Source organism: Apus apus, chromosome 2 (assembly GCF_020740795.1).
Source record: "Apus apus isolate bApuApu2 chromosome 2, bApuApu2.pri.cur, whole genome shotgun sequence".
Lineage (NCBI taxonomy): Eukaryota > Metazoa > Chordata > Aves > Apodiformes > Apodidae > Apus > Apus apus.
Window position 1 is genome coordinate 94981858 of NC_067283.1, and position 21970 is coordinate 95003827.

The following is a 21970-nucleotide window of genomic DNA, read 5'->3' on the forward strand; positions in this document are numbered from 1 at the left end:
TCAGCCAGATCTACTGCTCAGGCCAACACCATGGAGGGAGAAGTTACCTGACAGTTTGCACTTGTGGAGGAAGAGTTCCTGCTCCCCTCCTCTACCCAAGGGCTCTGGTATTGCCTGGCATCTCCGCCAACCAGTCATGCTCACTAACCGGGCATCAAACTCACCCCGTAAGCCCTTCCTCAGGGTCTGTCGAGTTAAACCGGCTCCAGAACAGGCACCTAGAAGGAAGCAGACTCCTGCCAGGGGAGGAGGGAGGTGGAGGAGTGAGACCTCCAATTTCAGTCAGCTGCCAGCCATTAAATCTATCACCTTGTGCAAGTTGGCCCTGCCAGCTTCACTGGGAGCCAGGTCAAGCCCTTGCTTATCTCTGCTCCTGCCAGGTCTGAGGAATGAAAAACTGAAAATATTTTTCCCTGCAGGAAAATTTGGGTGAAACAAAAGGAAAGCTATCAAAAGCATTTCCTGAACAAATCTGGATTATTTTCAATCAAAATGCCAAGCTTGGTTTTGCTGTCAAAAACAGCTGGCTGAGAAATAATGGATTTTGAAATGCAAAAGCCAATCAATTTTAATACAGGTTTTCAAAGTGAGAATAGTGTATTTTGAACTAAAAAAAAAAAAGATGAGATCTTTAATATTTTTTTAAGAATTAAAAAAACTAGGAAAATCCCATGGAAGACAATCTTGATTTTATTCAAAAATACATGAGGTAAGGGAGGTACATGAGCTCCACTGTCAGCAGAAAATTAATGGTAGTAAGGTGGGACACCTAACTCCAGATTCACAGGCAACAAAACCCTGCAGGTTTTAAGGAGGAGATTCTCAGCCTTATGGGGACCTGAAGACCCAAGCAGCTCTAGTGTGCCGGTGACTTACTGATTTATTTAAATGTCCCTCACCCTCTGCTTCTTCCTTTCCTTCAGCAAATCAAAGCAGTCGAAAGATACATGAGAAGGCTGGAGTTCCACATCAGCAAGGTAACGGGCGCTTCTATCATCTTTCTGCTGCATCTGCTCCTATGCTATTAGGAAAACAAATCCTTGGCCTCCTGCTACCTCTTCACTCTGGGGAGGCAGTCTTGACACAGCCTCTCCCAGATTCAGTATTTTTGCTGTGATGGGCTGGTATTTGGAGCCAAAGAAAGGGCTTCCACCTGGTTTGTAGCCCCTGAGGTCCAGCCATGCTCCAAGACACTCCCGCCTAGCTTTTCGGTACAGGGTCAGGCACTCGCTGGGAAACATCTCTCTCCTTGCATGTTTATTCTTAAACTGTAGGTAGAGAGAGAGTGTTACATCTGAAAGTGATTTAATTCAGCAATTGTCTCTACAGCAGCTAGATTGGATTTATTCCTGGATCTCACTGCTAATGATTTTGCTGCCTGGTTTGGGGCCCACATCCACTTGATTACATGTGAGAATAGTGAAACTAGTCCGTAGAGGTACTTGTGATTTATCCTAATACATTTTAGAGCTGGACAAAATCCATGGCGTGTATTCTTTTACTTATAAACATATCTGCTAACAATTAGTTGCTTTTCTGAGCCTGACAAAAGAAGGAATTATTTTTGATGGATGAAATGTCTTTTGAGAGTCATTTGAAAAGTGTTCGCACAGCTTGAAGTGCTCCCATTATGACAACCCATCCAAACCTTTTAATTTCAGTCTTCTCTTACTCTTGAAGCTGGAAAAAAAAATCATCAGGCGATAGACTGAAATTTTGTTTCCCAAACGACCTTCTCTCTTGCTGGCAACATGAATGGCAAAATTAGTGCTTAAAAAACATTTCCATTCAAGCCCTTCCCACTCCAGCCTGCTCAGAGCTAATGGTTTCAGGGCTTATAATAAGACTGAAAAGCACCACACACAAGAGGTAATACTGGTCAGTATTACCCAAGCTTGCCGAGTGCATTAGTTCCCTTTCCGTAACCCACAGTAACGGGAGCTGTGATGCATTGAAACATACAGGTTTGGAAAGGTAAAGAAACATCTTTGTTTCTAGTGATAGAAAAGGTCTTTTTTAGCTGTACTTAAGCAGGGCTGCAGCGATGCCTTCTGCTGTCTTCTTGCTGCTGCTCCACAGAGGAAGCAAAGCAAAGGAAACAGGATGTGCAGCAGCAAACCCCACATTTGGCAGGGGGTGGGACAGATGAGCATGCCCCAGTTGTGCCTGCAGGGGCCGGACATCGGCCCTGAGCTAACAGTTTGCCTGGATGACAGAAGTAAATACCAAATGACAGCTATTTATAGGAGCTGTCTTTAGCTTGCTGACTTGCCAGAGAAATAGGAGTGGATATGACTCCAAGAAACTTTTTTTGCAACTTTGAAATGGCAAAATGCTACCTATGCCTCGATGACCCTTTGCTGAACTCTTTCACTCTGCAAAGCAGTCCCTGTTTTGGTTAGAGGACCCACAAACCCCAAGAGTCCTGGCCATCAGGAATCCAAGATAGCCTTGGAAAAGTCAACCTAATGCTTTGAAGCTGTCAGGAAAACCAGTCCTGTTCCAAACAAATAACCAACAGCACTTTTTGTTAGAGGTTAAGCAGGCTTGGAAAATGGGATTTTGAACATGCCTGGGTGGCCATATCAGGCATGTCTCTAAGGCAGCAACACAAAGTCATAGACTGAGGAAGCCAAAGCTCAGGAAGCTTTCATAGAGAAAAATTCTGCTGTGAAAATCCACTACTGAGCAACAAGCACCACAGGGCACAGGGCGACTGCTTGATGGTAGAGATAACAAAGAAGAGAAGTTGTTCTAGGTAAAACCCAAATATTACCCTATCTTAGCAGGGACATTAGAGGAAGAAAGAAGACACAGCTTCCTCTGTTCTTTTTCTTCTTCTCACCCTGATAAAGTCAAGTTAGAAAACCTGCATCTGTATCTGGCAGATTAAGTTTCTATAAATGAAGTTATACCACTGCAGACTCCCACCAAATAGCTCACATGGAGCAAACACATACATTCAGTGCAGGGATCAGAGGGAAAAAGGAAACCAAAGCATGAGATATGTGTAAATCCATTGCACTCTGAAGCTAGATCTAGGCGAGACATTAAACTCTGTGTGCGCAGATTTTGCAAAACTTGCAGAATGTTTACTACTGAGTGCCTAAGTCATCCCAAAGTAGTTTAAGAAGATGACAAGGAAATTGTATGAATCCCTGGTAGCCTGAAGCTCAAAATATTTCCTTAATGTGACATTAGCTATTTCTAAGCCCTTTACTTGGGATAATTCTGACTGTGACTCCCAGTTTCTGGAGGATGGGCAGTGAGAATAAAAAAAAAAAATAAAATCATTCCCTGTTCCATTGTTACCTATGAGTCAACAATTCCAACAGTCTCAATCCACAGCAGGCATTAGCCATACAGAAAATATTGCTGGCCCTGTTAAATGTGCCATTTAATGTGTCCCATCCCCTTGTGGACTTCACAGTTGCCTTTGAAAGAACTCTTCAGCACCAGTATAGTTGAGCTGCATGCCTGCCCTTCTGTTGTGATTGTACATAGCCCAGACAGGGTGGAAAGGGAGGAGCAATGATTAAAGGCATGCAGGGCAAGCAGGTGAATTTCTGGCAGCATCTAGTGCAGCTGTAATGAGATTTTTACGGTGGAAGTTATTTTTATCTTGTGTTTCTTTTTCATAGACTGTAACCGTATCACAGCTTCATCTGCTCACCCCCTGCAATGGATCCAGCCGTTTGCCACTTGTTTGGCTTAGTTTCCTTGTAACGCAAATGACTTCATTGTTTGTTGGCTTGATTTTGTTGGGTTTTCTCAGGTGTTTTTTTTCAATACACCCTCATTCTTCCCACTAGGTGGATGAGCTTTATGAAGCCTATTGTATCCAAAGACGTCTCTGTGATGGTGCCAGCAAAATGAAGCAAGCCTTTGCCATGTCTCCTGCCAGCAAAGCAGCTCGAGAGAGTTTAACCGAAATCAACAGGAGTCACAAGGAGTATACAGAGGTACATCCTCATCTATTTAGTCTTTTGTTCTCACACTGTTTGAAGGCAGTGGGAACTTTGCCACTGATTTCAGGGAGAATTTAATCCAGAAAAAAATCAAAATAAAAGCAAAATCAGTGAAGAAGAATTACTGTTTCTTTGTTCATCCCCTGATACATACCTGAAGGCTTACAGAGATGGGTGACATGAGCCCAAATAATTCCTTGAAATAAAAATGTTTATGCTTCATGAGAGGACGGTTACAGCCAGGAACTGCTGTGCTTCTTTCTGTGATCAACACCTATTTTTTTAAACAGGCAGTAGATTAAGAGGGTCTAATAATGTCATAACCATCCCAGCACACAAGCTGTGACAGCCTTCCAATATCTGAAGGAGGAACTGGAGAGGGTTTGTTTTTCTTAATGTAGTCCCTGTTTCTTGAGATTAGAAACATGCTGGGAGCCACTTTGACAAGGAGCTGCTGCTGGCACATGTCCTGGCTGGAGAGAACTGGGACAGTGACGAGCTTTTGCTTCAAGGGCCTCAAATGCCCTCTGCCAAGAGGAGGATTAGAGGGCAACAGAAGAAGAGCATGGGGTTATGTTCAGCTTCGGCATGAGCAGGTCTAGCTCAGCTGCTGGTTTTAGGGCCAGACCTAGCTAAAAAGCAAGGATGGCTTTGGCAGATTGATTTTATTGCAAAATATCTTGAATCTGCATAACTGAGGCTTTTCTTTCTAAATAAACCTTTAAAAAAAAAAAAATGAAAAGAAGGTTTGTCTGACCTCACTATTCTCTTTTCCAACCCAGAACATGTGTACCATAGAAGCAGAGCTGGAAAACCTATTGGGGGAGTTTTGCATCAAGATGAAAGGTAATTGCCTTTTCACCTGTCCCTTTTTGCTCCTTGAACAGTAGCAGTTTCTGTGCACATTAGTGAGGGCATCAAGATATGCCAGTTTGACCTGCGTCTGTGATAGATGTGGTTTTTCCCCCATTGCTGAGCCTTCATACTGCCCTAATTTAGACCTCTGCCCAATGGAAAGGATCACAGCACCAGGAATATCAAAGCTTACAGAGAGATTTTCTGAGATGTTGCTTCTTGTTTTCAAGACTAATCCCCTCCCATAAACGCTCCTCCCACCAGCCAAAGCAATTCAATTTTGAAGGCTCCTGTACGTTTTGCCTCTATTTCCATAATCCTTTAAGAAGATGACTGGGAAATAATGCCCGTGGTGCTGAAGTTCTAAATACTTCTGTAATTTGACATTAGCTGTTTCTCAGTCTTTTATTTTTGCTGATTCTGAATACTATTATTTTTGAACAACTGTAAGAAAGCAAAGACATAGGGGTAGTTTACCATTTAAACACCTAGATAACTCAGTGGTGGCATTCGCTTTTCAGTTTTATTCCTTGCATTTACAACAAAAGGGGACTTTATGGCTTTGAATACAATAGAATCAGTTTTACCTGAAGCCTCAGTGAATCACTAGGTATTGTTAATGCTGTTGTTGCTTAAAGACTAAATTGTGGGGGGATATATTTTTTGGGATCTTCATTCGCTTGCATGGAATTAGTTCTGTAAAGCAAAATCAGAATGTAAACATTTGTGCACTCTTAATTCTTCACTTGAAGTCTTGCCCATTTAAAAAAAAACCCACATGGTATTGCTGGTGGTGTTTTTAGAGGGCACAAATCTTAAAGGGTTTTGCTTTTGCCTGCTCTGCCACAGCTGTGAGTCAGTTGTGTCCAGGGGTTGCAGTGCATGAGACATGATCTAACTTGCATCAAGTTAAAATAGTTATTCCAGGCTTCCATACTAGAGAAAACAAGTACAGCAGCTATTAAAGTTCCCCTAGCTCCACCCTACAGCACCAAACCTTAGACTACAATCTTCAGTACTGGAAAGGCAGTAAGAGGTACAGAGATGTAAAGTTACAAGATGGACATGCAGAGCCTGAGCCAGATATTTCTATGCAATAGTCCAGAGCAGAGCTGCAGTGTGGACATGCTGAAGCAAACGGAAGGCCAAGCAGTGCAGAAAGGGAATTGAATCAGGCCAGGTTCCTAGGACCATTGCCATATTTGCTGTAAATGCAGTGCACTGTGCAGTTTCTGGCAGCAGGACATGTTGCAGAAGGTGTCATGGCATCCCAAATGGCTGAAAAGGTCTGGTTTCTTCTCTTTTGAGTGCCCAAATCCTCCAATAAAGATCAAGCGCTCTTGAGAAGACAAGTGCTGTGCTAATTTGCAGGAGCAGAGCACAAGACACAAACAACAGCTACTTCTGAACACAGTTCTCATAACATAAATAAGCCCAAAGTAGAAAATAGCAAAGAGAAATGTCGTATCATTAAGTAGTCTCTAATTAGGACATTTAAGATTTCTATCTAGCTAATTTTCCCTAGGAACAGGGATCCAATAGGACCATCCAGCCATTGCTGATGCTAAAGCTCACACTAGCAGATGATGCAGCAAGCTTCCCCATTAGGTTATTCTGCAGCACATCCAACTAACTTTGGATCTAATTTAAAATCAAAGCATTCCCCTCCCCAAAACTTACCTGTTCCTAGCCATTCCACTGAAAGTTACTTTTATTTTGTGCCCTCTGTCACTTACACTGAAAGCAAGGCAATCTGCACACAGTGCTGTCAGGAAGCAGGGGACCCGCTCTGTGTTTTTATGACTAGTATTTAAAAAAAAAACAACAAAAAACTATCATTTTTCAAAATAAAGCTAATTAAGTTGCCAGCAGGCTTAGATTACTGCTCAGGATTAATCAGCTGTTGAAATTAAACTGGGAAACCCAGTGCAGAAATTTAGAAGTGCCTGCATGGAACCTATGTGTCCTGTTAGGATTTATAAGAAAGTGCTCCTGTACCTGTTTGAAGTGCCAGGTCAGCAGAAGGTGAAATGCCCAGTTGTTTCATGCAGGAAAGCAATATGCTGGCCTGACACTTCAGGGGCTCTGCAACACCAAGCCCAGCACAAGCACCAGGGTCCACACATGGAGCATCCTGCACACAAGCAGAAGCTGTACACACTGTGTGAACTGACGCCCTCAGATGGCCCTGCCAGCAAAGGGTGGCAGTGCTGTATCTGTCCAGAGACCTTATCCCCTAATTACTTATACCCATTCCCCAGGAGGAACCTCCTGTCCCATCTGCATTACAAGCCCAGTGTTTTAACAAAGGTGTGACATTTGCAATGGTACAATAGAGCCATTGGCTCCTGCCATGCAGTTAGTCCCCAAAAGCCACTCAGTTACCAAAAAGTTGTTTCTTATGAAAGTACTTAGCCCCTGTAATCAAGGCAGTGCTTAGCCTCTCTTCATCAGGGTGAAGGGACTTGACCAGCCTGGTCACCTGGTCGGAGCAGTCACCACTCACAGACCTTGGTTCCAGAGAGCATCCATGTGCAGTTTTGAGATGCGCTCCCCTGCTCACCACATCCACTAGGCAAAGAAAAGACCTTTTATTTTCCTCAGATACTTTAAGTGATGTCCCAGCAGAGATCAAATTCACATATAAAAGCATGCCTAGGGAAAGAGAAGCAGCAGTGGAGTGCTTGTAAGCTTAAATTATTTATAAACAGTAAATAAATTAGAAAGGAATTGGTAATATGAGCTCTGTGCAAGGGTGCCCCTGTTCTGCTGAACAGTAAGATGAGCAAAGAAAACTCTTTTCTGGTTAAAGAAATGGAAGAGGATGATAAGCAGATCACAGGGACAGGCCATGACTGCATATAGGGATCTAGTTGCTCCTATAGTCCAGCTAGGACTAATTAAGCTCAGTAAATAAAGCCAACACTAGGGTTCATGATACTTGCCTTGATTTTAACACACCTGTATATGTTCAGTCATGGCATTTCAGAATAAATGCAGCCCAAAGACCCCCGAAAGTTTGGTTAAGTTTGTTTTTATTCTTTTCTCTGCCACAGACAATGTGGTAGTGAAAGGAATATACGTATGTGTTTTCAAGCTTGTTTTTTGGGGCATTGCAACACTGCAGGCATATTTTTGGGCTTATCCAGACAAAGCTGGGACCTGCTAGAGTATGGACTATGCAAACCTGCCTTGTGAGCTGGTAGCACTGCAGCAGCTGTTATGAGGTGCTGCATGTCTTTGGTAAGACTAAGTGGTGGAACTGTTTTTTTATACCAACATAAGTGCAATAGCTACCTTCTGAGGAGAGCTCTGAGAAGGGAGTGGTTGTAGAGGGAGAGGATTAGGTTAGTGACAAACAGCCAGTTGCATCCTATAGAAGAGCAGATCAACAAGGCCAGGAGATTTCAGGATGGTCACAAGCCTCAGGAGACTTTTAAATTCATATGCAGAGTGCCAATATAGCAATAACATCATCATGTCCTACCTTTAAAAATAAAATTAAAAAAACCCAACCAAACATACACTGTAAGTGCTTTGCTGCACTACTTCTCCCCCTCTGGGGAAAGATGGGATGAATTTCCTATGACAGATGTCAGTCGTGTTTCTTGATGTACTTACTATTGAAAGATACTCAGCTAATATGGGAATGGGAATGTTACAGAAACACCAAACAGAAGGAGCCCCTCTCATGTTTCTACTAAGATATACTAAAAGAGATTCTATATTAAAAGGATTCTATATTATAATGTATAGCTCAGTCTGATTAGAGATAAGCAGCAAGTATACATGGTAATCAGCAGCTTGCCAATGCCTCACGATAGTAAGGGTGTTAAGCTGGCTTGCTGAAGCCAGATGACATCAGGAAGCTGTTTCTTCTCTTTGTATAATTATTATAGAATAATTTGAGATGTTGTAGGGGAAAGAAAACCAAACAACTGAGAAGTACAAAGGCAGCAGTAAGAGGGGGATTACCAACCCCATCTGGCAGAGCAGCAGCCAGGGAGCTGCCTCTATCTCCTGCCTGAGCCCAGCAGTGGTGGCCCCAGCCACCTGATTGTGCTCCCCTGCATCCCAGGTATCCCCTGCACCCCGGGTACCCCCTGCACCCCTGGCACTGCTGCACTTGGCTGCCCAGACCCTCCCACAGCCCCTCTGTCTCTTTCCTTCTCAGGTCTGGCTGGCTTCGCTCGGCTCTGCCCAGGAGATCAATACGAGGTAGGTCTGCGTTGGTTTAAGGTTTGTTTAATAGCGAAGGCATCAAAAGGAAGGCATGTTCCTGCTGCTCTTTACTTCGCAGTGAATAAAACCTTTTCACATCAGCACCCCAAGAAACAGCTATTATTTTTCCTGTATATGCTCTGAAAAACCTTGCAGTTCTCTTTATGCTTGCCTATGTCTGGCATCTGTCAGAAGACCTTTTCTCTTTTCATCTCTTTTCTCCTCCTACTCTCTTTTCTCCTCTTTAATTCTCTTTTATATTTATTTTTCTTTTTTTAAATTTATTTTAAAAATTTAAATTAAAAAAATCCCAACAAACCCACAAGCAAAATTCCCTTATTTTTTCAGCATCTCCCAGAACAAGGACATGCTCTCACTGTCATATTTGTGACAAACATTTCTAATTCCCCTAGAGAAAAGCGTATGCCCTATCCCATGCACCCAGAGCAAGCTGAACAAGTCTTTGCAAGCATGCTTAACTGGTTATTTAGACTTCATCATAAAGCACAGTAGCAGAAAGACACAGGATAACCATTTCTTCAGACCGAGATGTTGTGTGCTGAGGCTGTGTCAGGATCTCTGGTCACTGCAGTGTTCCAGTAGAGAACTTCAAGAGCAGGTTAATTAGAGAAGGATTAAAATAAAAGCCTGCAGCTCTATCCAGAACAGAGCTAACCCTGCAAGAAATTCACAGTAGCTTGTTAAGGAATCCCCCCCCCAGCCTGTACTTCCCATCTGTCTTGATCATCAATTCATCTGTTCCCACTCTCATTCCCCATGACAAACCTCTCCTGCTTCTCCCACATATGCAAGCAGCTTGTCTTCCTCTGTGGGACTGTTTAGTTGGGGCAGGTCTCTTCCAGCCAGCCCCACAGCCCAAAAGGGGCTTGCTGCTCTTCAAATTGTGTTACTGCACTGTGCGTCTCATTCATTTCCATCACCAGGCAGCCAAGGTCTTGCAGCTGTGGGGCCTTCTGATGGCTGCAGGTGTTAGGAAAGGCCATGAGGACTTTCCTCCTGCCCTGCCAAATCTTTCCCCTCACTGCTGCTTTCCCTGTAAAGAGAGTAAAAACTCCTGCAGCTTCTTTGTTATGAGTCATCCAGTCACATGAAGGTGAAAGTTGGGGCAAGGGGTGCATTACTGAAAGGAGTTATTAGGAGAGCTGAGAGGCAGAGATCCTGCAGGATAGACCTTTTTCTTCTGCCTCAATGGGAAACAGAAGGGGAACACCTACACCACTAACTCTTCCAACCTGCTTCAGACCCTTTCCCCAGTTCTGTTTCTGATATTTATGCATCAAGAGAGCAGATTTCTCAAGAAAATAAGAGGATTTCTCTTTTTCAGATTTTCATGCGTTATGGTCGCCAGCGATGGAAACTGAAAGGCAAAATAGAAGTGAATGGCAAGCAGAGCTGGGATGGAGAAGAAATGGTTTTCCTCCCTCTCATTGTTGGACTGATCTCCATTAAGGTACACATGCTGACTGCCTTGCTTGCAAGCAAGGCAGGAGTCAAGAAGCTGTCTTCTCAGGCACCACCAACAAAAACACAGCAGCAGATCATTAAACTCTTGGGAAATGAGCCATTATTAGTATTTCCAACACACCTACTAGAATGAAGTGCTGTAGTGTTGTACAATATAATGCTACAATTCTGTAATTGGTTTCCAAGTCCTGTGGCAGAGGTTGTCCTAACTCTCCCCAGACTGCTGTCATAGCCATACTAGCACAACCCTTGCCTCACATCACTCTTTAGCAACTTGTTATTTGCACCAAAGCAAGGGAACACTAGAAACCTGTTTGCTAACAGCATTTAAGAATGAAAAACCCAAATCCAAAAAGTCTCACTACTGCTGAGTTTGTTAATGCTACTCAGATAAGAGAGCAGCATCTGTTGGTCTGGAAAAACGCACAGGTCCCTCCTATGAACACCCATAGGAGCCAGCTGGGCATAAGCTGGAACAGTCCTGAGGTCCAGTCCCATCACTCTGCACAGAACAGAAGTGCTACACGGGTTAGGTTAGTGCTGTTAGGTTTCTGCTCATAGTGAGATGAGGGCCTGTAGAAAAAAACAACTTTTTGGCAGTGTTCCCAGGGCACAGCAATTCCCAACATTTCCTAATGGCTGCAGCTTTTGCTGCCCTCTGATTCTATGCCCCATCCCCCAGGGAAAGAACAACATTTGTAACTCCTAGCATTTGGCAATGACTCCTCCCAGACCAGAGGCTTTCCACCACTTCTCCATCTCCCTCATTGCCCCAGGCCTCCCCACACAGTTCTCCGCTGGCTGAAAGCCTACTTGCTTTCCTTCTCACAGATCTCCAACCTAGAGATACCCATTCCCTCACCCCTGTCTAGAAACTGCTGCTTATAAGGATTCCAGGTGGCTCTGGGTAGGCAGCTTAAACAGAGGAGCATTTGAAAATCTCAGGGGAAATGTCCCATTTAGACACTGCAAAAACATAATGAAAAAAAGGCAAGGATTACAAAACCACGATCCAAATCATCCCAAATGTGTGAGACAGTAGGTTTTCATAGACAGTCAAGCTGTGGCACACGGTGAGTCACTCTCCTCAATCTAACAACCCAGGTTTAGGGTGGCCCTTTCTTACCATACATGAAGGTGACAAATGAGAGTCTCAGTACTATTCAGTTTAATGGGTGTATTCTCACCCTTAACATAAAAGTTTCAATAAATTACTTTCAAGGAAATGGCCAAAGGTTGGTTTGAGTAGGAACTGCATATATAACTGTCCTGAATTTTGAAGCAAATCTATATGTAAGTTCAAATAGTACTTCACTCTTAATATAAAAATATGCATGGAGGTGGTTCCTCACCAGTGTGTCTGTGGAAGTCCTCACCAAAGGCTGCCATAAATGCAAACAATTAAGTGGCTTCAGAGTTACAGGGCATGAATACATAGAAGAGGGCTCCCTTAGGAATTAAGTAAGCCAGGTATATCAGGAGATTGCCTGTCATGAAAATTCTTAGTTGCTGCGAGTATTAGATGGGAAAACATCCAGTGTACTCTCCCTGTTCTTACTCTTCCCTTGTGCTCTGCTTATGATCACTGCAAAAAGACCAAATACCAAATGTCCTGGTTTGAGCCAGAACGAAGCCAAATTTCTCTCTAGTTTAGTTTTCAATCCAGAAGCCTCTCTCCTTAATCTGACTCTCCTTTTCCTATCTGGGTGGGAGGGGAGGATACAGACAGCATTGTTGTAATTGGTTTAACTGCTGTTCCTGAGTTAAACTGTGACAACAATGCTGGGTAACCCCTTGGTGTGAGCCATTATCATGTAAAGCCATAAAAATGTAAAGAAAACATAGAAGCATGATCATAACCAACTTAATCTTATTTTTCCATTAAGTAATGAAGACGCAACAAACATAATTTGGAAGCCTTTTAGGAAGGGGTCCACATCAGAAAATCAAAACTGTCACTTTGTAATTAAGGATTGCAATGCCTAGCATGGTCCTCAATATCTTGTTCTTGTCTCTTACAGGTCACAGAAGTTAAAGGACTTGCTACTCACATCCTTGTGGGAAGTGTCACCTGTGAGACAAAAGACCTGTTTGCAGCTCGGCCTCAGGTGGTTGCTGTAGACATTAATGACCTTGGCACAATAAAGCTGAACCTGGAAATCATCTGGTAGTAAGTAGAGCTGGCTGGTGTGTCACTGGGTCAAGCAGTTGTAAAAGTTCAACCAAAGAAATAAAGGTCCTTGTGATCTCTCTTTTTCACTCCCTTGCTGACACAGATGGGGAAGGAGTTGTGGCCCAAGTTTGGGAGATAAGAAATAGTTCATAGTCAGCCACAGGTTCCCTGTGTTACCTGGGGCAAATGGGTTTGTGCCTACATTTTAAGTGATGCCTTGTTTCAGCTGTTACAGTAGGTGTGGTGAGTACTGACATTATGAGGCATATGAAATAGGTGAGTAGTCATAGAATTGCCTGAATTCTTCCCTAAGCTTAAGAAAGGGGCATAACTGGGTTGTTGTATATTCATTAAAATATTAATATTAGTGTAAAGTTAACTGGGGTTGCTCTGGGTCTGTGCTAGCATAGGCAAGGTCACAAGCTGCCCCATCTTTAAAAGCTGGCTTTTAAGGGCTTCATACACCATGAGAGTGGTGGGAAATCTAGCGTTGTCCATTGTAGACATGGCCCTTGGGGACGTGGTTTAGCAGTGGACTTGGCAGAGTTAGGTTTACGGTTGGACTCAATGATCTTAAGTGTCTTTTCCAACCTAAATGATTTCATTATTCTGACTGCATTGATCAGCATAGGCAAGCTGATGGTGTTAGGATTCAAACCCAGTTCTCACGGCACTTTTATTGAAGTGGTAACTGTCCTTTCTAAAGAAGCACTGATGCTTTTACAGTCATATATGCTGTTTCTTGTACTGCAATAACCATGAAGCCAGCAGAAACAGCTACTGGTTGCCTTTATAATGCAACAGGTCTATTAATAGTAGAGCACCTTTCTCATTAGTATGTGTGTTGCTTGTCAGCTCAAATCCAAGAATACTTGTCATGTGAGAAGAATAACAGACTACACTGCATAAATGAGTTCTGAGAGTAGAACACTTTTATCAGAACTGAAAACCACACTTCTGAGCCTGCTGTCTAATTAACGTTTTCTTTTAAACACTTCTGTTAAAAAACTTGCTACTTCTGGGTCTTGATGTGCTAATAAACCACCTTTTCAAAAATCCTTTCCATGGACCTGAAATTCTTTCTCACTCAGCCTAACAACTATTTTTCACTCCTTGTGTGTCCATAGCCCCTTTGATGTTGAAGACTTGACCCCGTCCACAGGAAATGTGAGCAAGGCATCTGCTCTCCAAAGGAGAATGTCCATGTACAGCCAAGGCACTCCCGAAACACCAACCTTCAAGGACCACTCATTCTTTGTAAGCTCTGTTCAGCTTCATATTTATGCAATGAGAAGCCCTGTTCAAACATTGCACACACTTTGTTGCTTTAATTTATCTAAGCTATTTTAGCTCGTTCTAGCAGGGTACCCTTTCAAATACGTATAAAGCAAGTACATTCCTTGCTGCTAATCCTAAAAGGTGACCAAGATTCTGGCATCTTCAGATGATATGACAAATTATTGCATACCTATTCTTCTTGCCTGACTGTTATAATACCTGAATAATCTTTATAAGATGTGTGTTCATTTTGTAACAGTAGTTAAACAACTGTTACAGCACCAGTATTTTTAATGCATCCCACAGAAAGATTTGCCCCTGTACCAAAGAAATTTGCAAGGTGCTCCTACATTTTTCATGAATCGAATTCTGAATGCTTAATCAGTGCTGTGTGTAAACTGAATAGGCCGTCTGTACAGATATGAATTTTACAAGTGCTGCATCCCACGCTTGTAATTTAGTACTCTGCTACAAAGCATCCATTTAACTTGCCCTTCCTCACACCCTCTTTGCTTTAACCGTTGAAGAAATGGCTGCATCCCCTGCAAGACAGGCCAAAGTTGACAATCTTAGATGCTCTGCAAGACACTTTCTTTGACAAGCTTCGACGCAGTCGCTCTTTTAGTGACCTGCCATCACTCAGGCTGAGCCCAAAAGCAGGGCTAGAGCTATATGTGAGTCCTGGTTTTCCTTTGGTGAAGGAGCCTTTCAGTCCCCGTGTGGCATCTCCATTCCCACGCATGCTTCATGTGTTGCTCTCTGTTGCAACTCACTCATTTTGCTGGCTGATTAGAGGGGAGAACATGATGGTGAGCCCATGCTGCTCAGATTAAATCAAAGTTCCTCTTGGTTTCTACAGGGATAATGATCAGAAGCCAACTATCTGTGGGTGGAGAGCAGGCAGGTATACAAACCAAGATGGTATTGTTAAAAATAGCCTGCTACAGTGATTGATGGTAGACATTTGCCTGATAACTTGACTTCCAGATGCTAAAAGATTACCCATTTTAGGGGAAGGAAGAAATGAACCTTTGAGTGTAATTATGTTTAGGGAAAAAAGCTACTAGTAATGCTGGGAAAAAGACATGAGTTTTGGGCACTTTGACCTTATACAGCTTACCAATACATGAATGTCCACAGTTCTTTCCAGCAAATCGTCAGCAAAATAGTGGTTGCCTGTCATCTCTGCTTTATATTTGCATGAGTTTGCCACATAACAAAGCAAAATTTGTAGGTCAGCTAGGCAGGTTGTGACTCCTGTGGTGATTTTTCCCCCACAGGTCAGTCAGAGAGATAAACATACATATATGCTGAGATGATTTTTGGGTCTCTATACACTGTTTTTGCTTCCTGAATGATCAATGTTCTGGTCAATACACCAACTGTATTAACTTTTAGGGATTGCTACTTAGAAGTCAGAAAATAAACACAATTGAAATTTATAGCAGGCACAAAAATGCAGCCAAAGTGGCTTAAGTGCAACCCCATTAAAGCAAGACATGCAGCAGGAACTAGAGCAATGCACTGGATATGCTGTCTGAGGCAATCTGGTAGGATAAGCAGAATTCGGGTTTCTGTTCTGGGACTCACTTCCTGGAGCTTTCAGCTTACCAGAGAGATGCTGAGCCCAGGTTCTTTAGCAGCTTTCCTGCCAAAATCAGGAGCCATGCCTGAAAAAAGCAGAAGTTGGATTTGAAATATTTTTCTAATCTCTCAAGTCTTGAAGGTTTCTTTAATCTTTTTCCTTGCACTTTTCTTTCTCAGGCACGTACTGTATTTTTTTTCCTTTTCCAGTGCTACATGAAAATAATTTTCTCTCTTTCTCTATGTTTTTTTCAGACAAATTTACCAGATGACATCTTTGAAAATGGAACAGCAACCACCGACAAGCGGCCTCTTTCTTTCACTTTTGGTGACCTGCCTTATGAAGATCATGTGCCCCCTGCCAACTCGGCAGAGTCCTCTTCTGCTCACATCAGCTCCAGCCCTGATATCACTGCCACCCCCAGCCAGCACCAAGCTCTCACATCCTCCAAGAGCTCCAGCCTGGACTGTAGCAGCAGTGACTCCCGCAGAGACTCTGTCACTGAGCCAAAGGACCTGCCATCCCAGCAGGAGAGAGCAGTGATTGAGGATGAGACCACCCCAAGGGCAGCTCCTGAAGTTTGCCAAAAATCCTCCGATACTGGAAGTGATCATGTCTTTATAGAGTCAAGTGTCCCAGTGTCTCTCCTGCAGGACACAGATGAAGGTTCAGAGCTCAAGCCCGTGGAGCTGGACACCTATGAAGGCAACATCACAAAGCAGCTGGTAAAAAGGCTTACGTCAGCAGAGGCACCCATGACCCCAGAGAGGATGCCATGTGAAGGATCAATTAGTGGGGAGTCAGAAGGATATAAGTCTTACCTTGATGGAAGCATTGAAGAAGCTTTGCAAGGGCTTCTCTTAGCTCTTGAGCCACATAAAGAGCAGTATAAAGAGTTTCAGGACCTGGATCAAGAAGTGATGCATCTGGATGACGTCCTAAAAGTGAGTACATTTTCAGAAAATACTACCCTAAAGAAAATCTGAGCAGGTAGAATCTCTTCCCCTTCCTCACAAAGATCAAAGTAAACTTGATCTAAATTCCTAAAATTCCTCAGTAACAGTAGATTTGCTCCTGCTTGGAGCATCCTTTCACAGCGCTGCATTTTTAAACTTGTCTGCAGCGCACTTACCATACCTTATATCCTTAAGCTATGGGATTTTTTAATCTACACAAAACCTGGGGGAAAGAGAAAAAGGTGTGATGGCAGGGGGGTAATTAAATTATACCCTTCTCTGAAACCACCTGTGAACCCATTGCTAGTGCCATGCTGGAGATGAGATTATAGCCAACCTTCTGCCTTTAAAATCCATGGGTCACAGCCTTATTTGGTGTACTTTAGCATACTACCCCTAAGCTCAGCAGGGCTGTGCAAAACTACAGCAGCTACCATAGAAAAAAATCTGCACCTTGTAGCCATAGAAGGTGAATTTTCTAAGTTGCCAAAGGGATTTAGAAGCACAGGGCTCGCTGAAGGTTGCCATCACCACATCACCTATGCTTTTTCCAAGCCTTTTCCTTTTTTCTCCCCATCCATTTTTTAAATGAGAGGCATCCAGTCATTACACCAGGATGGATGAACATGTTGAAAATTAGAAGAAAAGGTTTTTGCATGTATGTTGTCCATATGTTTACTGACAATCACCATTACTTTTATCTCTCCCATGAATTCATGACACATTACCATGCAAAGAGGGAAATAATTTCAAATGCTTCATATTCATATGCAAGCTGGTCTGTTAGTCATTTAAGCCTCATCAATTAAAAGCATGGCCAAGGAGAAAGGAGGAAAGCATTTATCCTGCAGCATTATCTTTTTACAAATAAACTTTGTTAACATCTTTGTTTCCATTGCTGTTTGCAGCTGCATGGTACTTTTCCAAGTTAAGTGCTTTTTTGACAGCCTACAGCCTCTGTTTCTTGCACTATTTCCCAAGGAGGTTCAAGCAGGCAAAGCTACCATTGCTACTAATTTTTTAACTTTGTGGCTGCTCTGCAGCTTGTGCGAAGAGGTCAACTATCCAAACAGCAGGCGGACAATTCAGACTGTTTATTTATGCTCCTTTTATCAGAAGTTACAAGGGGACAGAGATGGGATGAGGGGGAAGAGAGAGGATGGACATGTGCAGACAGGATTCCTGCACGCTGGAGAAGGGTGCCTTTTCCAGAGCTGCTTTATGTCTGGATAATCAGCTTGCAGACCAACACACTCAGCATCACCAGCAGCCATGCTGGACTCCCCATGCAAGAAGGTTGAGCTGGAATCCAGCTGTGGCAGAAGAAAGGCTCTCTTGGCCATAGCAGATGAGCAGAGTTGAGGAGAAACCCACATGTTGCAGTTTGCTTTTGCCTGAAGAAGCTGCAGTGCCGGCCCTGAAGGAAATTGTAGCTAAAAGCATCACAGCTGCAGAGGAAGTGGGATACAGCACCCACTCATCTGTGTCAGAGAGATGTTGGGAAGATGTTTGATCAGCTAATGACTGTATAGTCAGTTCGAGGTGTCGAGCATCGTAAGCACTAACATATGACAATTACAGCATTAAGACTGTGTGCAAATGAATTGGAAACAAAACTCCAAACCTCCTCAGCTCTAGAGGAGCTGGTGCTGCATCTGAACATGGAGGCTAACACATCTCTTTCACCAAACTGAGACGAAGTCCTGGCTTCTGTCTGGGACTGGAAGATGTTGCTTGTGGAACAGCACCAGTGGCTCCTGCCTGTTTCTAGTCAAATAATGATGTAGTGCTAAAGGTGTTGAAGTCATTGGACAAACCTGCAGAGATGATCCCTCAAGTTACATCTAATTCTGCAAGGTGACCCTGGAAGCAACATTGTGGGCATATCTGGACAAATTGCCTCATGGGACCAGGGCCTTTGGTACTTCCTACAGCAATAGGCAGGGCTTCAGTTGCATTTCTTCCCAGCAGTGAGACAGGATGGCTTCTCCGCTCTCTAGCACTGTTAATTTACAAGTTACAATACTGCCTTGCTCTGTCACATAGGAATGTCTGGCTTTTCCTTGATAAGCCATGTGGCTTTAAAGGCCACAAAAGCCCTCTCATCCCATGAATAAATCTGCAGATACAGAACGAAATTCATTCCTGACTAAGGTCTGTTGAAGTTATATCTGGAATAAATCCAATAGTGCCATTGGATATACATAAATGGGCTTCTGTAGTTACGGAACATGCCTTTCCCTTTCTGCTTCCAGTGCATTAATTGCCATCTTTCTCTTGGAGGATACCGAAGGCTGCATCACTTGGATTCAAGATGTGCTTCTCATTTCTCTAAAACAATCAAATTTTGCCTTTGAGGGTTTTGCTTTGGGGAAGAGAGGGAGTAGCATGGGGAAGGGAGGAGGAAGGGAAGGGTTTTTCCAGTTCTCAGGCTTTGATTGTATATGCTATGAATATGAAGGTTTGAAATGAAACAGCCAATAAAATGAAGTTTCAAAAATAAAATTTAAGAATTTGAAAGTTTTAAGCTTTATCCTTTTTTTTTTTTTCTTTCTTTCAGTAGTAGCTAATATCTGGGGTTTTCATTGGTTTGTTCTGCCTTTGCAGTGCAAGCCAGCAGTCAGCCGAAGCAGGTCCTCCAGTTTAAGTCTAACAGTTGAAAGTGCTTTAGAAAGCTTTGATTTCCTGAACACCTCTGACTTTGATGATGAGGATGGTGGTGGTGTGGAGGTTTGTAATGGTGGAGGAGGTGCAGACTCAGTGTTTTCAGATACTGAGATTGAGAAGAATAGGTAAGTTTGCAGTAACTGCCAGCTGTGCTTTCGCCAAACTGATACCCTAGCTCTTTGTCACGAACAGGGGACCCTGGTGCACACGTTGTTCAAGGAAGAATGACTAATCCTTGATGACTTTATGAGGTCAGAGGGTTCCCCATGGCTGCTGCATATAAAATCTTTAGCTTCCAGGATAATTTCTTTTTCCTGTTCAAATATACATAATCTGTCCTCCAAAGGAGAAGGGTAAATTAAATTATGCTGACATCAATACTGGCAGAGACTCTTCCTTGACATAGGTTTGGACCTGGCTTTCCTTGAATGTAATTACTAATTCCTCTGTGGTTTTTCCCCCCCTCCCTTTGTCTTTTCTCTCTAGCCGAATGAGTCTTTGCAGTGGATTAAGCTTGTCAGTAACAGTAACACAGGGCCAGATTTAAGCAGCATGGTGTAGGTTTCCTTTGGAATGTAAGAGTGATGATTGGTACTCCGTTCATGGCCCTGCGTGTTACCTGCACTTCTTTCATCACTTTTGGTCTTTCTGAGAGGGAAAAAAAAAATAAGCAAAAAAGCAAAAAAAAAAAAAAGCTGTGTGTTTGTGCTGTGGTCTGCCATTGTTGTGTGACCTTAAGATGCTGTGTTTCAATCATTACATCCTAAAGGCATGTTTGCATCGTCAGAGCTGACATGATGCCCAGCAGGCACGTAAGTGCTGGGAACAAAGAAAAGAACATGGTTCCTTAGGACTCCATGCTTTCCAGCCAGGGAGCTATACTTCTTACTGCTGATTGTGGCCTGTTTAAAACAATTTTGAATACAAACAAGGAGCCACCATTCACTTCCCATCATCTCACTGCATATTCTCTTTCCAGAATAAAACTTGGTGGGAAGAAGAATTCGGAAGAATGTGTTACTTGCTAACCTGGTACTCTGAGCTCAGTTCAGTCTCTGTAAAAGTTAAGGATCTGGCTTTAACCAGGCACTTGAGCATAAATTAAATTTAAGCAGCAAAAATTAAGTTAGTTATAGGCTAACTTAGAAATCAGGTAAAATCTTTTTATATAAAATCTTTAATATAGGACGACATTCCTTAGTGTGAGGACTGGCACAGGTTGCCCAGGGAGGTTGTGGATGCCTCATCCCTCAAAGTGTTCAAGGCCAGGTTGGATGGGGCTTTAAGCAACCTGGTCTAGTGGGAGGTGTCCCTGCCCATGCAGGGGGGTTGGAACTAGATGATCTTTAAAATCCCTTCCAACCCAAACCATTCTATGATGCTATTGTTCTATTATGCTTTTAAGTTGAAGTAGAAGTTAGTTACAATTCCATTTTTTCCCCTCTGGCTCAACCCTGAACAGTGTAGATTCCCGCTTCCATTTTTAGATGTGTAAGTGTGTGACTCAGTGTAAAGATGGCAAGTGTTGAAACTTCTGGATTTGCAGCCAAATACACTTGCCCTCTGGGGCCTGACCTCAGGTTTTGCATTTAAACACAGGGAGGACCTTTTGGACAAGAAGTCAATGTTGGAAATAATGATTTAAAACACAGTGAGACTAGCTTTATGCTCTTTCAGAAATGGTTGGCAAAGTACGCTGTACACATTGTGCCTAAAACAGCGTATGAAAACATCATGTCTCTTACTCCAGCAGTGGGTTTCCTTTCCTTCTGCATTAAATTGAGCAGCAGGAGGGCATTGAAAAGCACAGAGCTGTTCTTAGCAGCTTGGTGCTTGGGGTGGCACAAGTTGTAATGGTGCTTAACCCAGAGCGACTGGGAAGATGGGAAAAACACTGTCACCACCAAGTGACAGTAACTGGGGGCTAAAAAGACCTGCTGATGGGGGCATGGCATTGCTCCAGGCAAACCGGGCAGTGGGTACAGCCTCTCTGTGCCTGGCCAGGGCAGCACTGCTCCGTTGCGATATGATGTGTTCATCGCCAAGTTTCTGGCTGCTTTCAGCTCTTCTGCCGTGCTCGCTGCTTGTTGCCCTGCGTGAGCGTGTGTGTGTGTGTGTGTGTGTGTGTGTGTGTGTGTGTGTGCCATGCTGGTGGTTGGCCCTGCACTGACCTCCCTGCCTCATCCCTCCCCAGTTACAGGACAGAGCACCCAGAAGCCAGAGGCCACCTGAGCGAAGCTCTCACGGAGGACACGGGCGTGGGCACCAGTGTGGCCGGCAGCCCTCTGCCCCTCACCACAGGGAACGACAGCCTCGATATCACCATAGTTAAGCACTTGCAGTATTGCACGCAGCTCGTTCAGGTACCGGGCCCAGCTCAGTTGGGACATATATTTCAAATTGTTTCCTGCAAGGCATTGGTGTGCCGGGGAGTGTGGGGTACCAGGAGGCCAGCAAAGTCAGCACTGCCTGAGGGAGGCAGCGGGAGAGCAGGGCTGGGACAGACACCATGCTGGGGTGAAGGTGACACCAGAAAAGCCTCCATCGTGTCCATCCTGGCCCATTTCAGAGCAGACCTGATATGCAAACTACAGGGCGTTTTGCAGGTGCCATTCAGCAAGGCTGACAGGCAGAGCAGCACATGACAGGGGCAGCCCCCCTTCTGAGTTAGAAACCTTTGCTGTCTTAGCTGTGAGGTCCTCAGTGAAATCAGTCCCCGGTTAAGGCAGCCCATCTCTCCAGAGGTAAAACAGAAGCCCATGGCCCCACTGTTTAACCGAGC

General features: G+C 43.6%; 1 protein-coding gene across 4 annotated transcripts in view; it reads left to right on the forward strand.

Annotated features, from left to right (window-relative positions):
* Nucleotides 1–21970, forward strand: part of RIPOR2 (RHO family interacting cell polarization regulator 2) — a 69561-nt gene that overhangs the window by 36306 nt on the left and 11285 nt on the right. The window contains exons 6-15 of one of the 4 annotated variants that reach the window (XM_051610103.1): nucleotides 924–977; nucleotides 3813–3962; nucleotides 4751–4814; nucleotides 8998–9041; nucleotides 10390–10515; nucleotides 12551–12699; nucleotides 13830–13959; nucleotides 15820–16509; nucleotides 19129–19313; nucleotides 21383–21551. In XM_051610103.1, the coding sequence (XP_051466063.1) occupies nucleotides 924–977; nucleotides 3813–3962; nucleotides 4751–4814; nucleotides 8998–9041; nucleotides 10390–10515; nucleotides 12551–12699; nucleotides 13830–13959; nucleotides 15820–16509; nucleotides 19129–19313; nucleotides 21383–21551 (1761 nt within the window). Of the gene's footprint in view, nucleotides 1–923; nucleotides 978–3812; nucleotides 3963–4750; nucleotides 4815–8997; nucleotides 9042–10389; nucleotides 10516–12550; nucleotides 12700–13829; nucleotides 13960–15819; nucleotides 16510–17429; nucleotides 19106–19128; nucleotides 19314–19674; nucleotides 19746–21382; nucleotides 21552–21970 lie in introns of those variants that run through there. The other 3 variants (XM_051610104.1, XM_051610105.1, XM_051610106.1) reach the window with 3 other exon arrangements.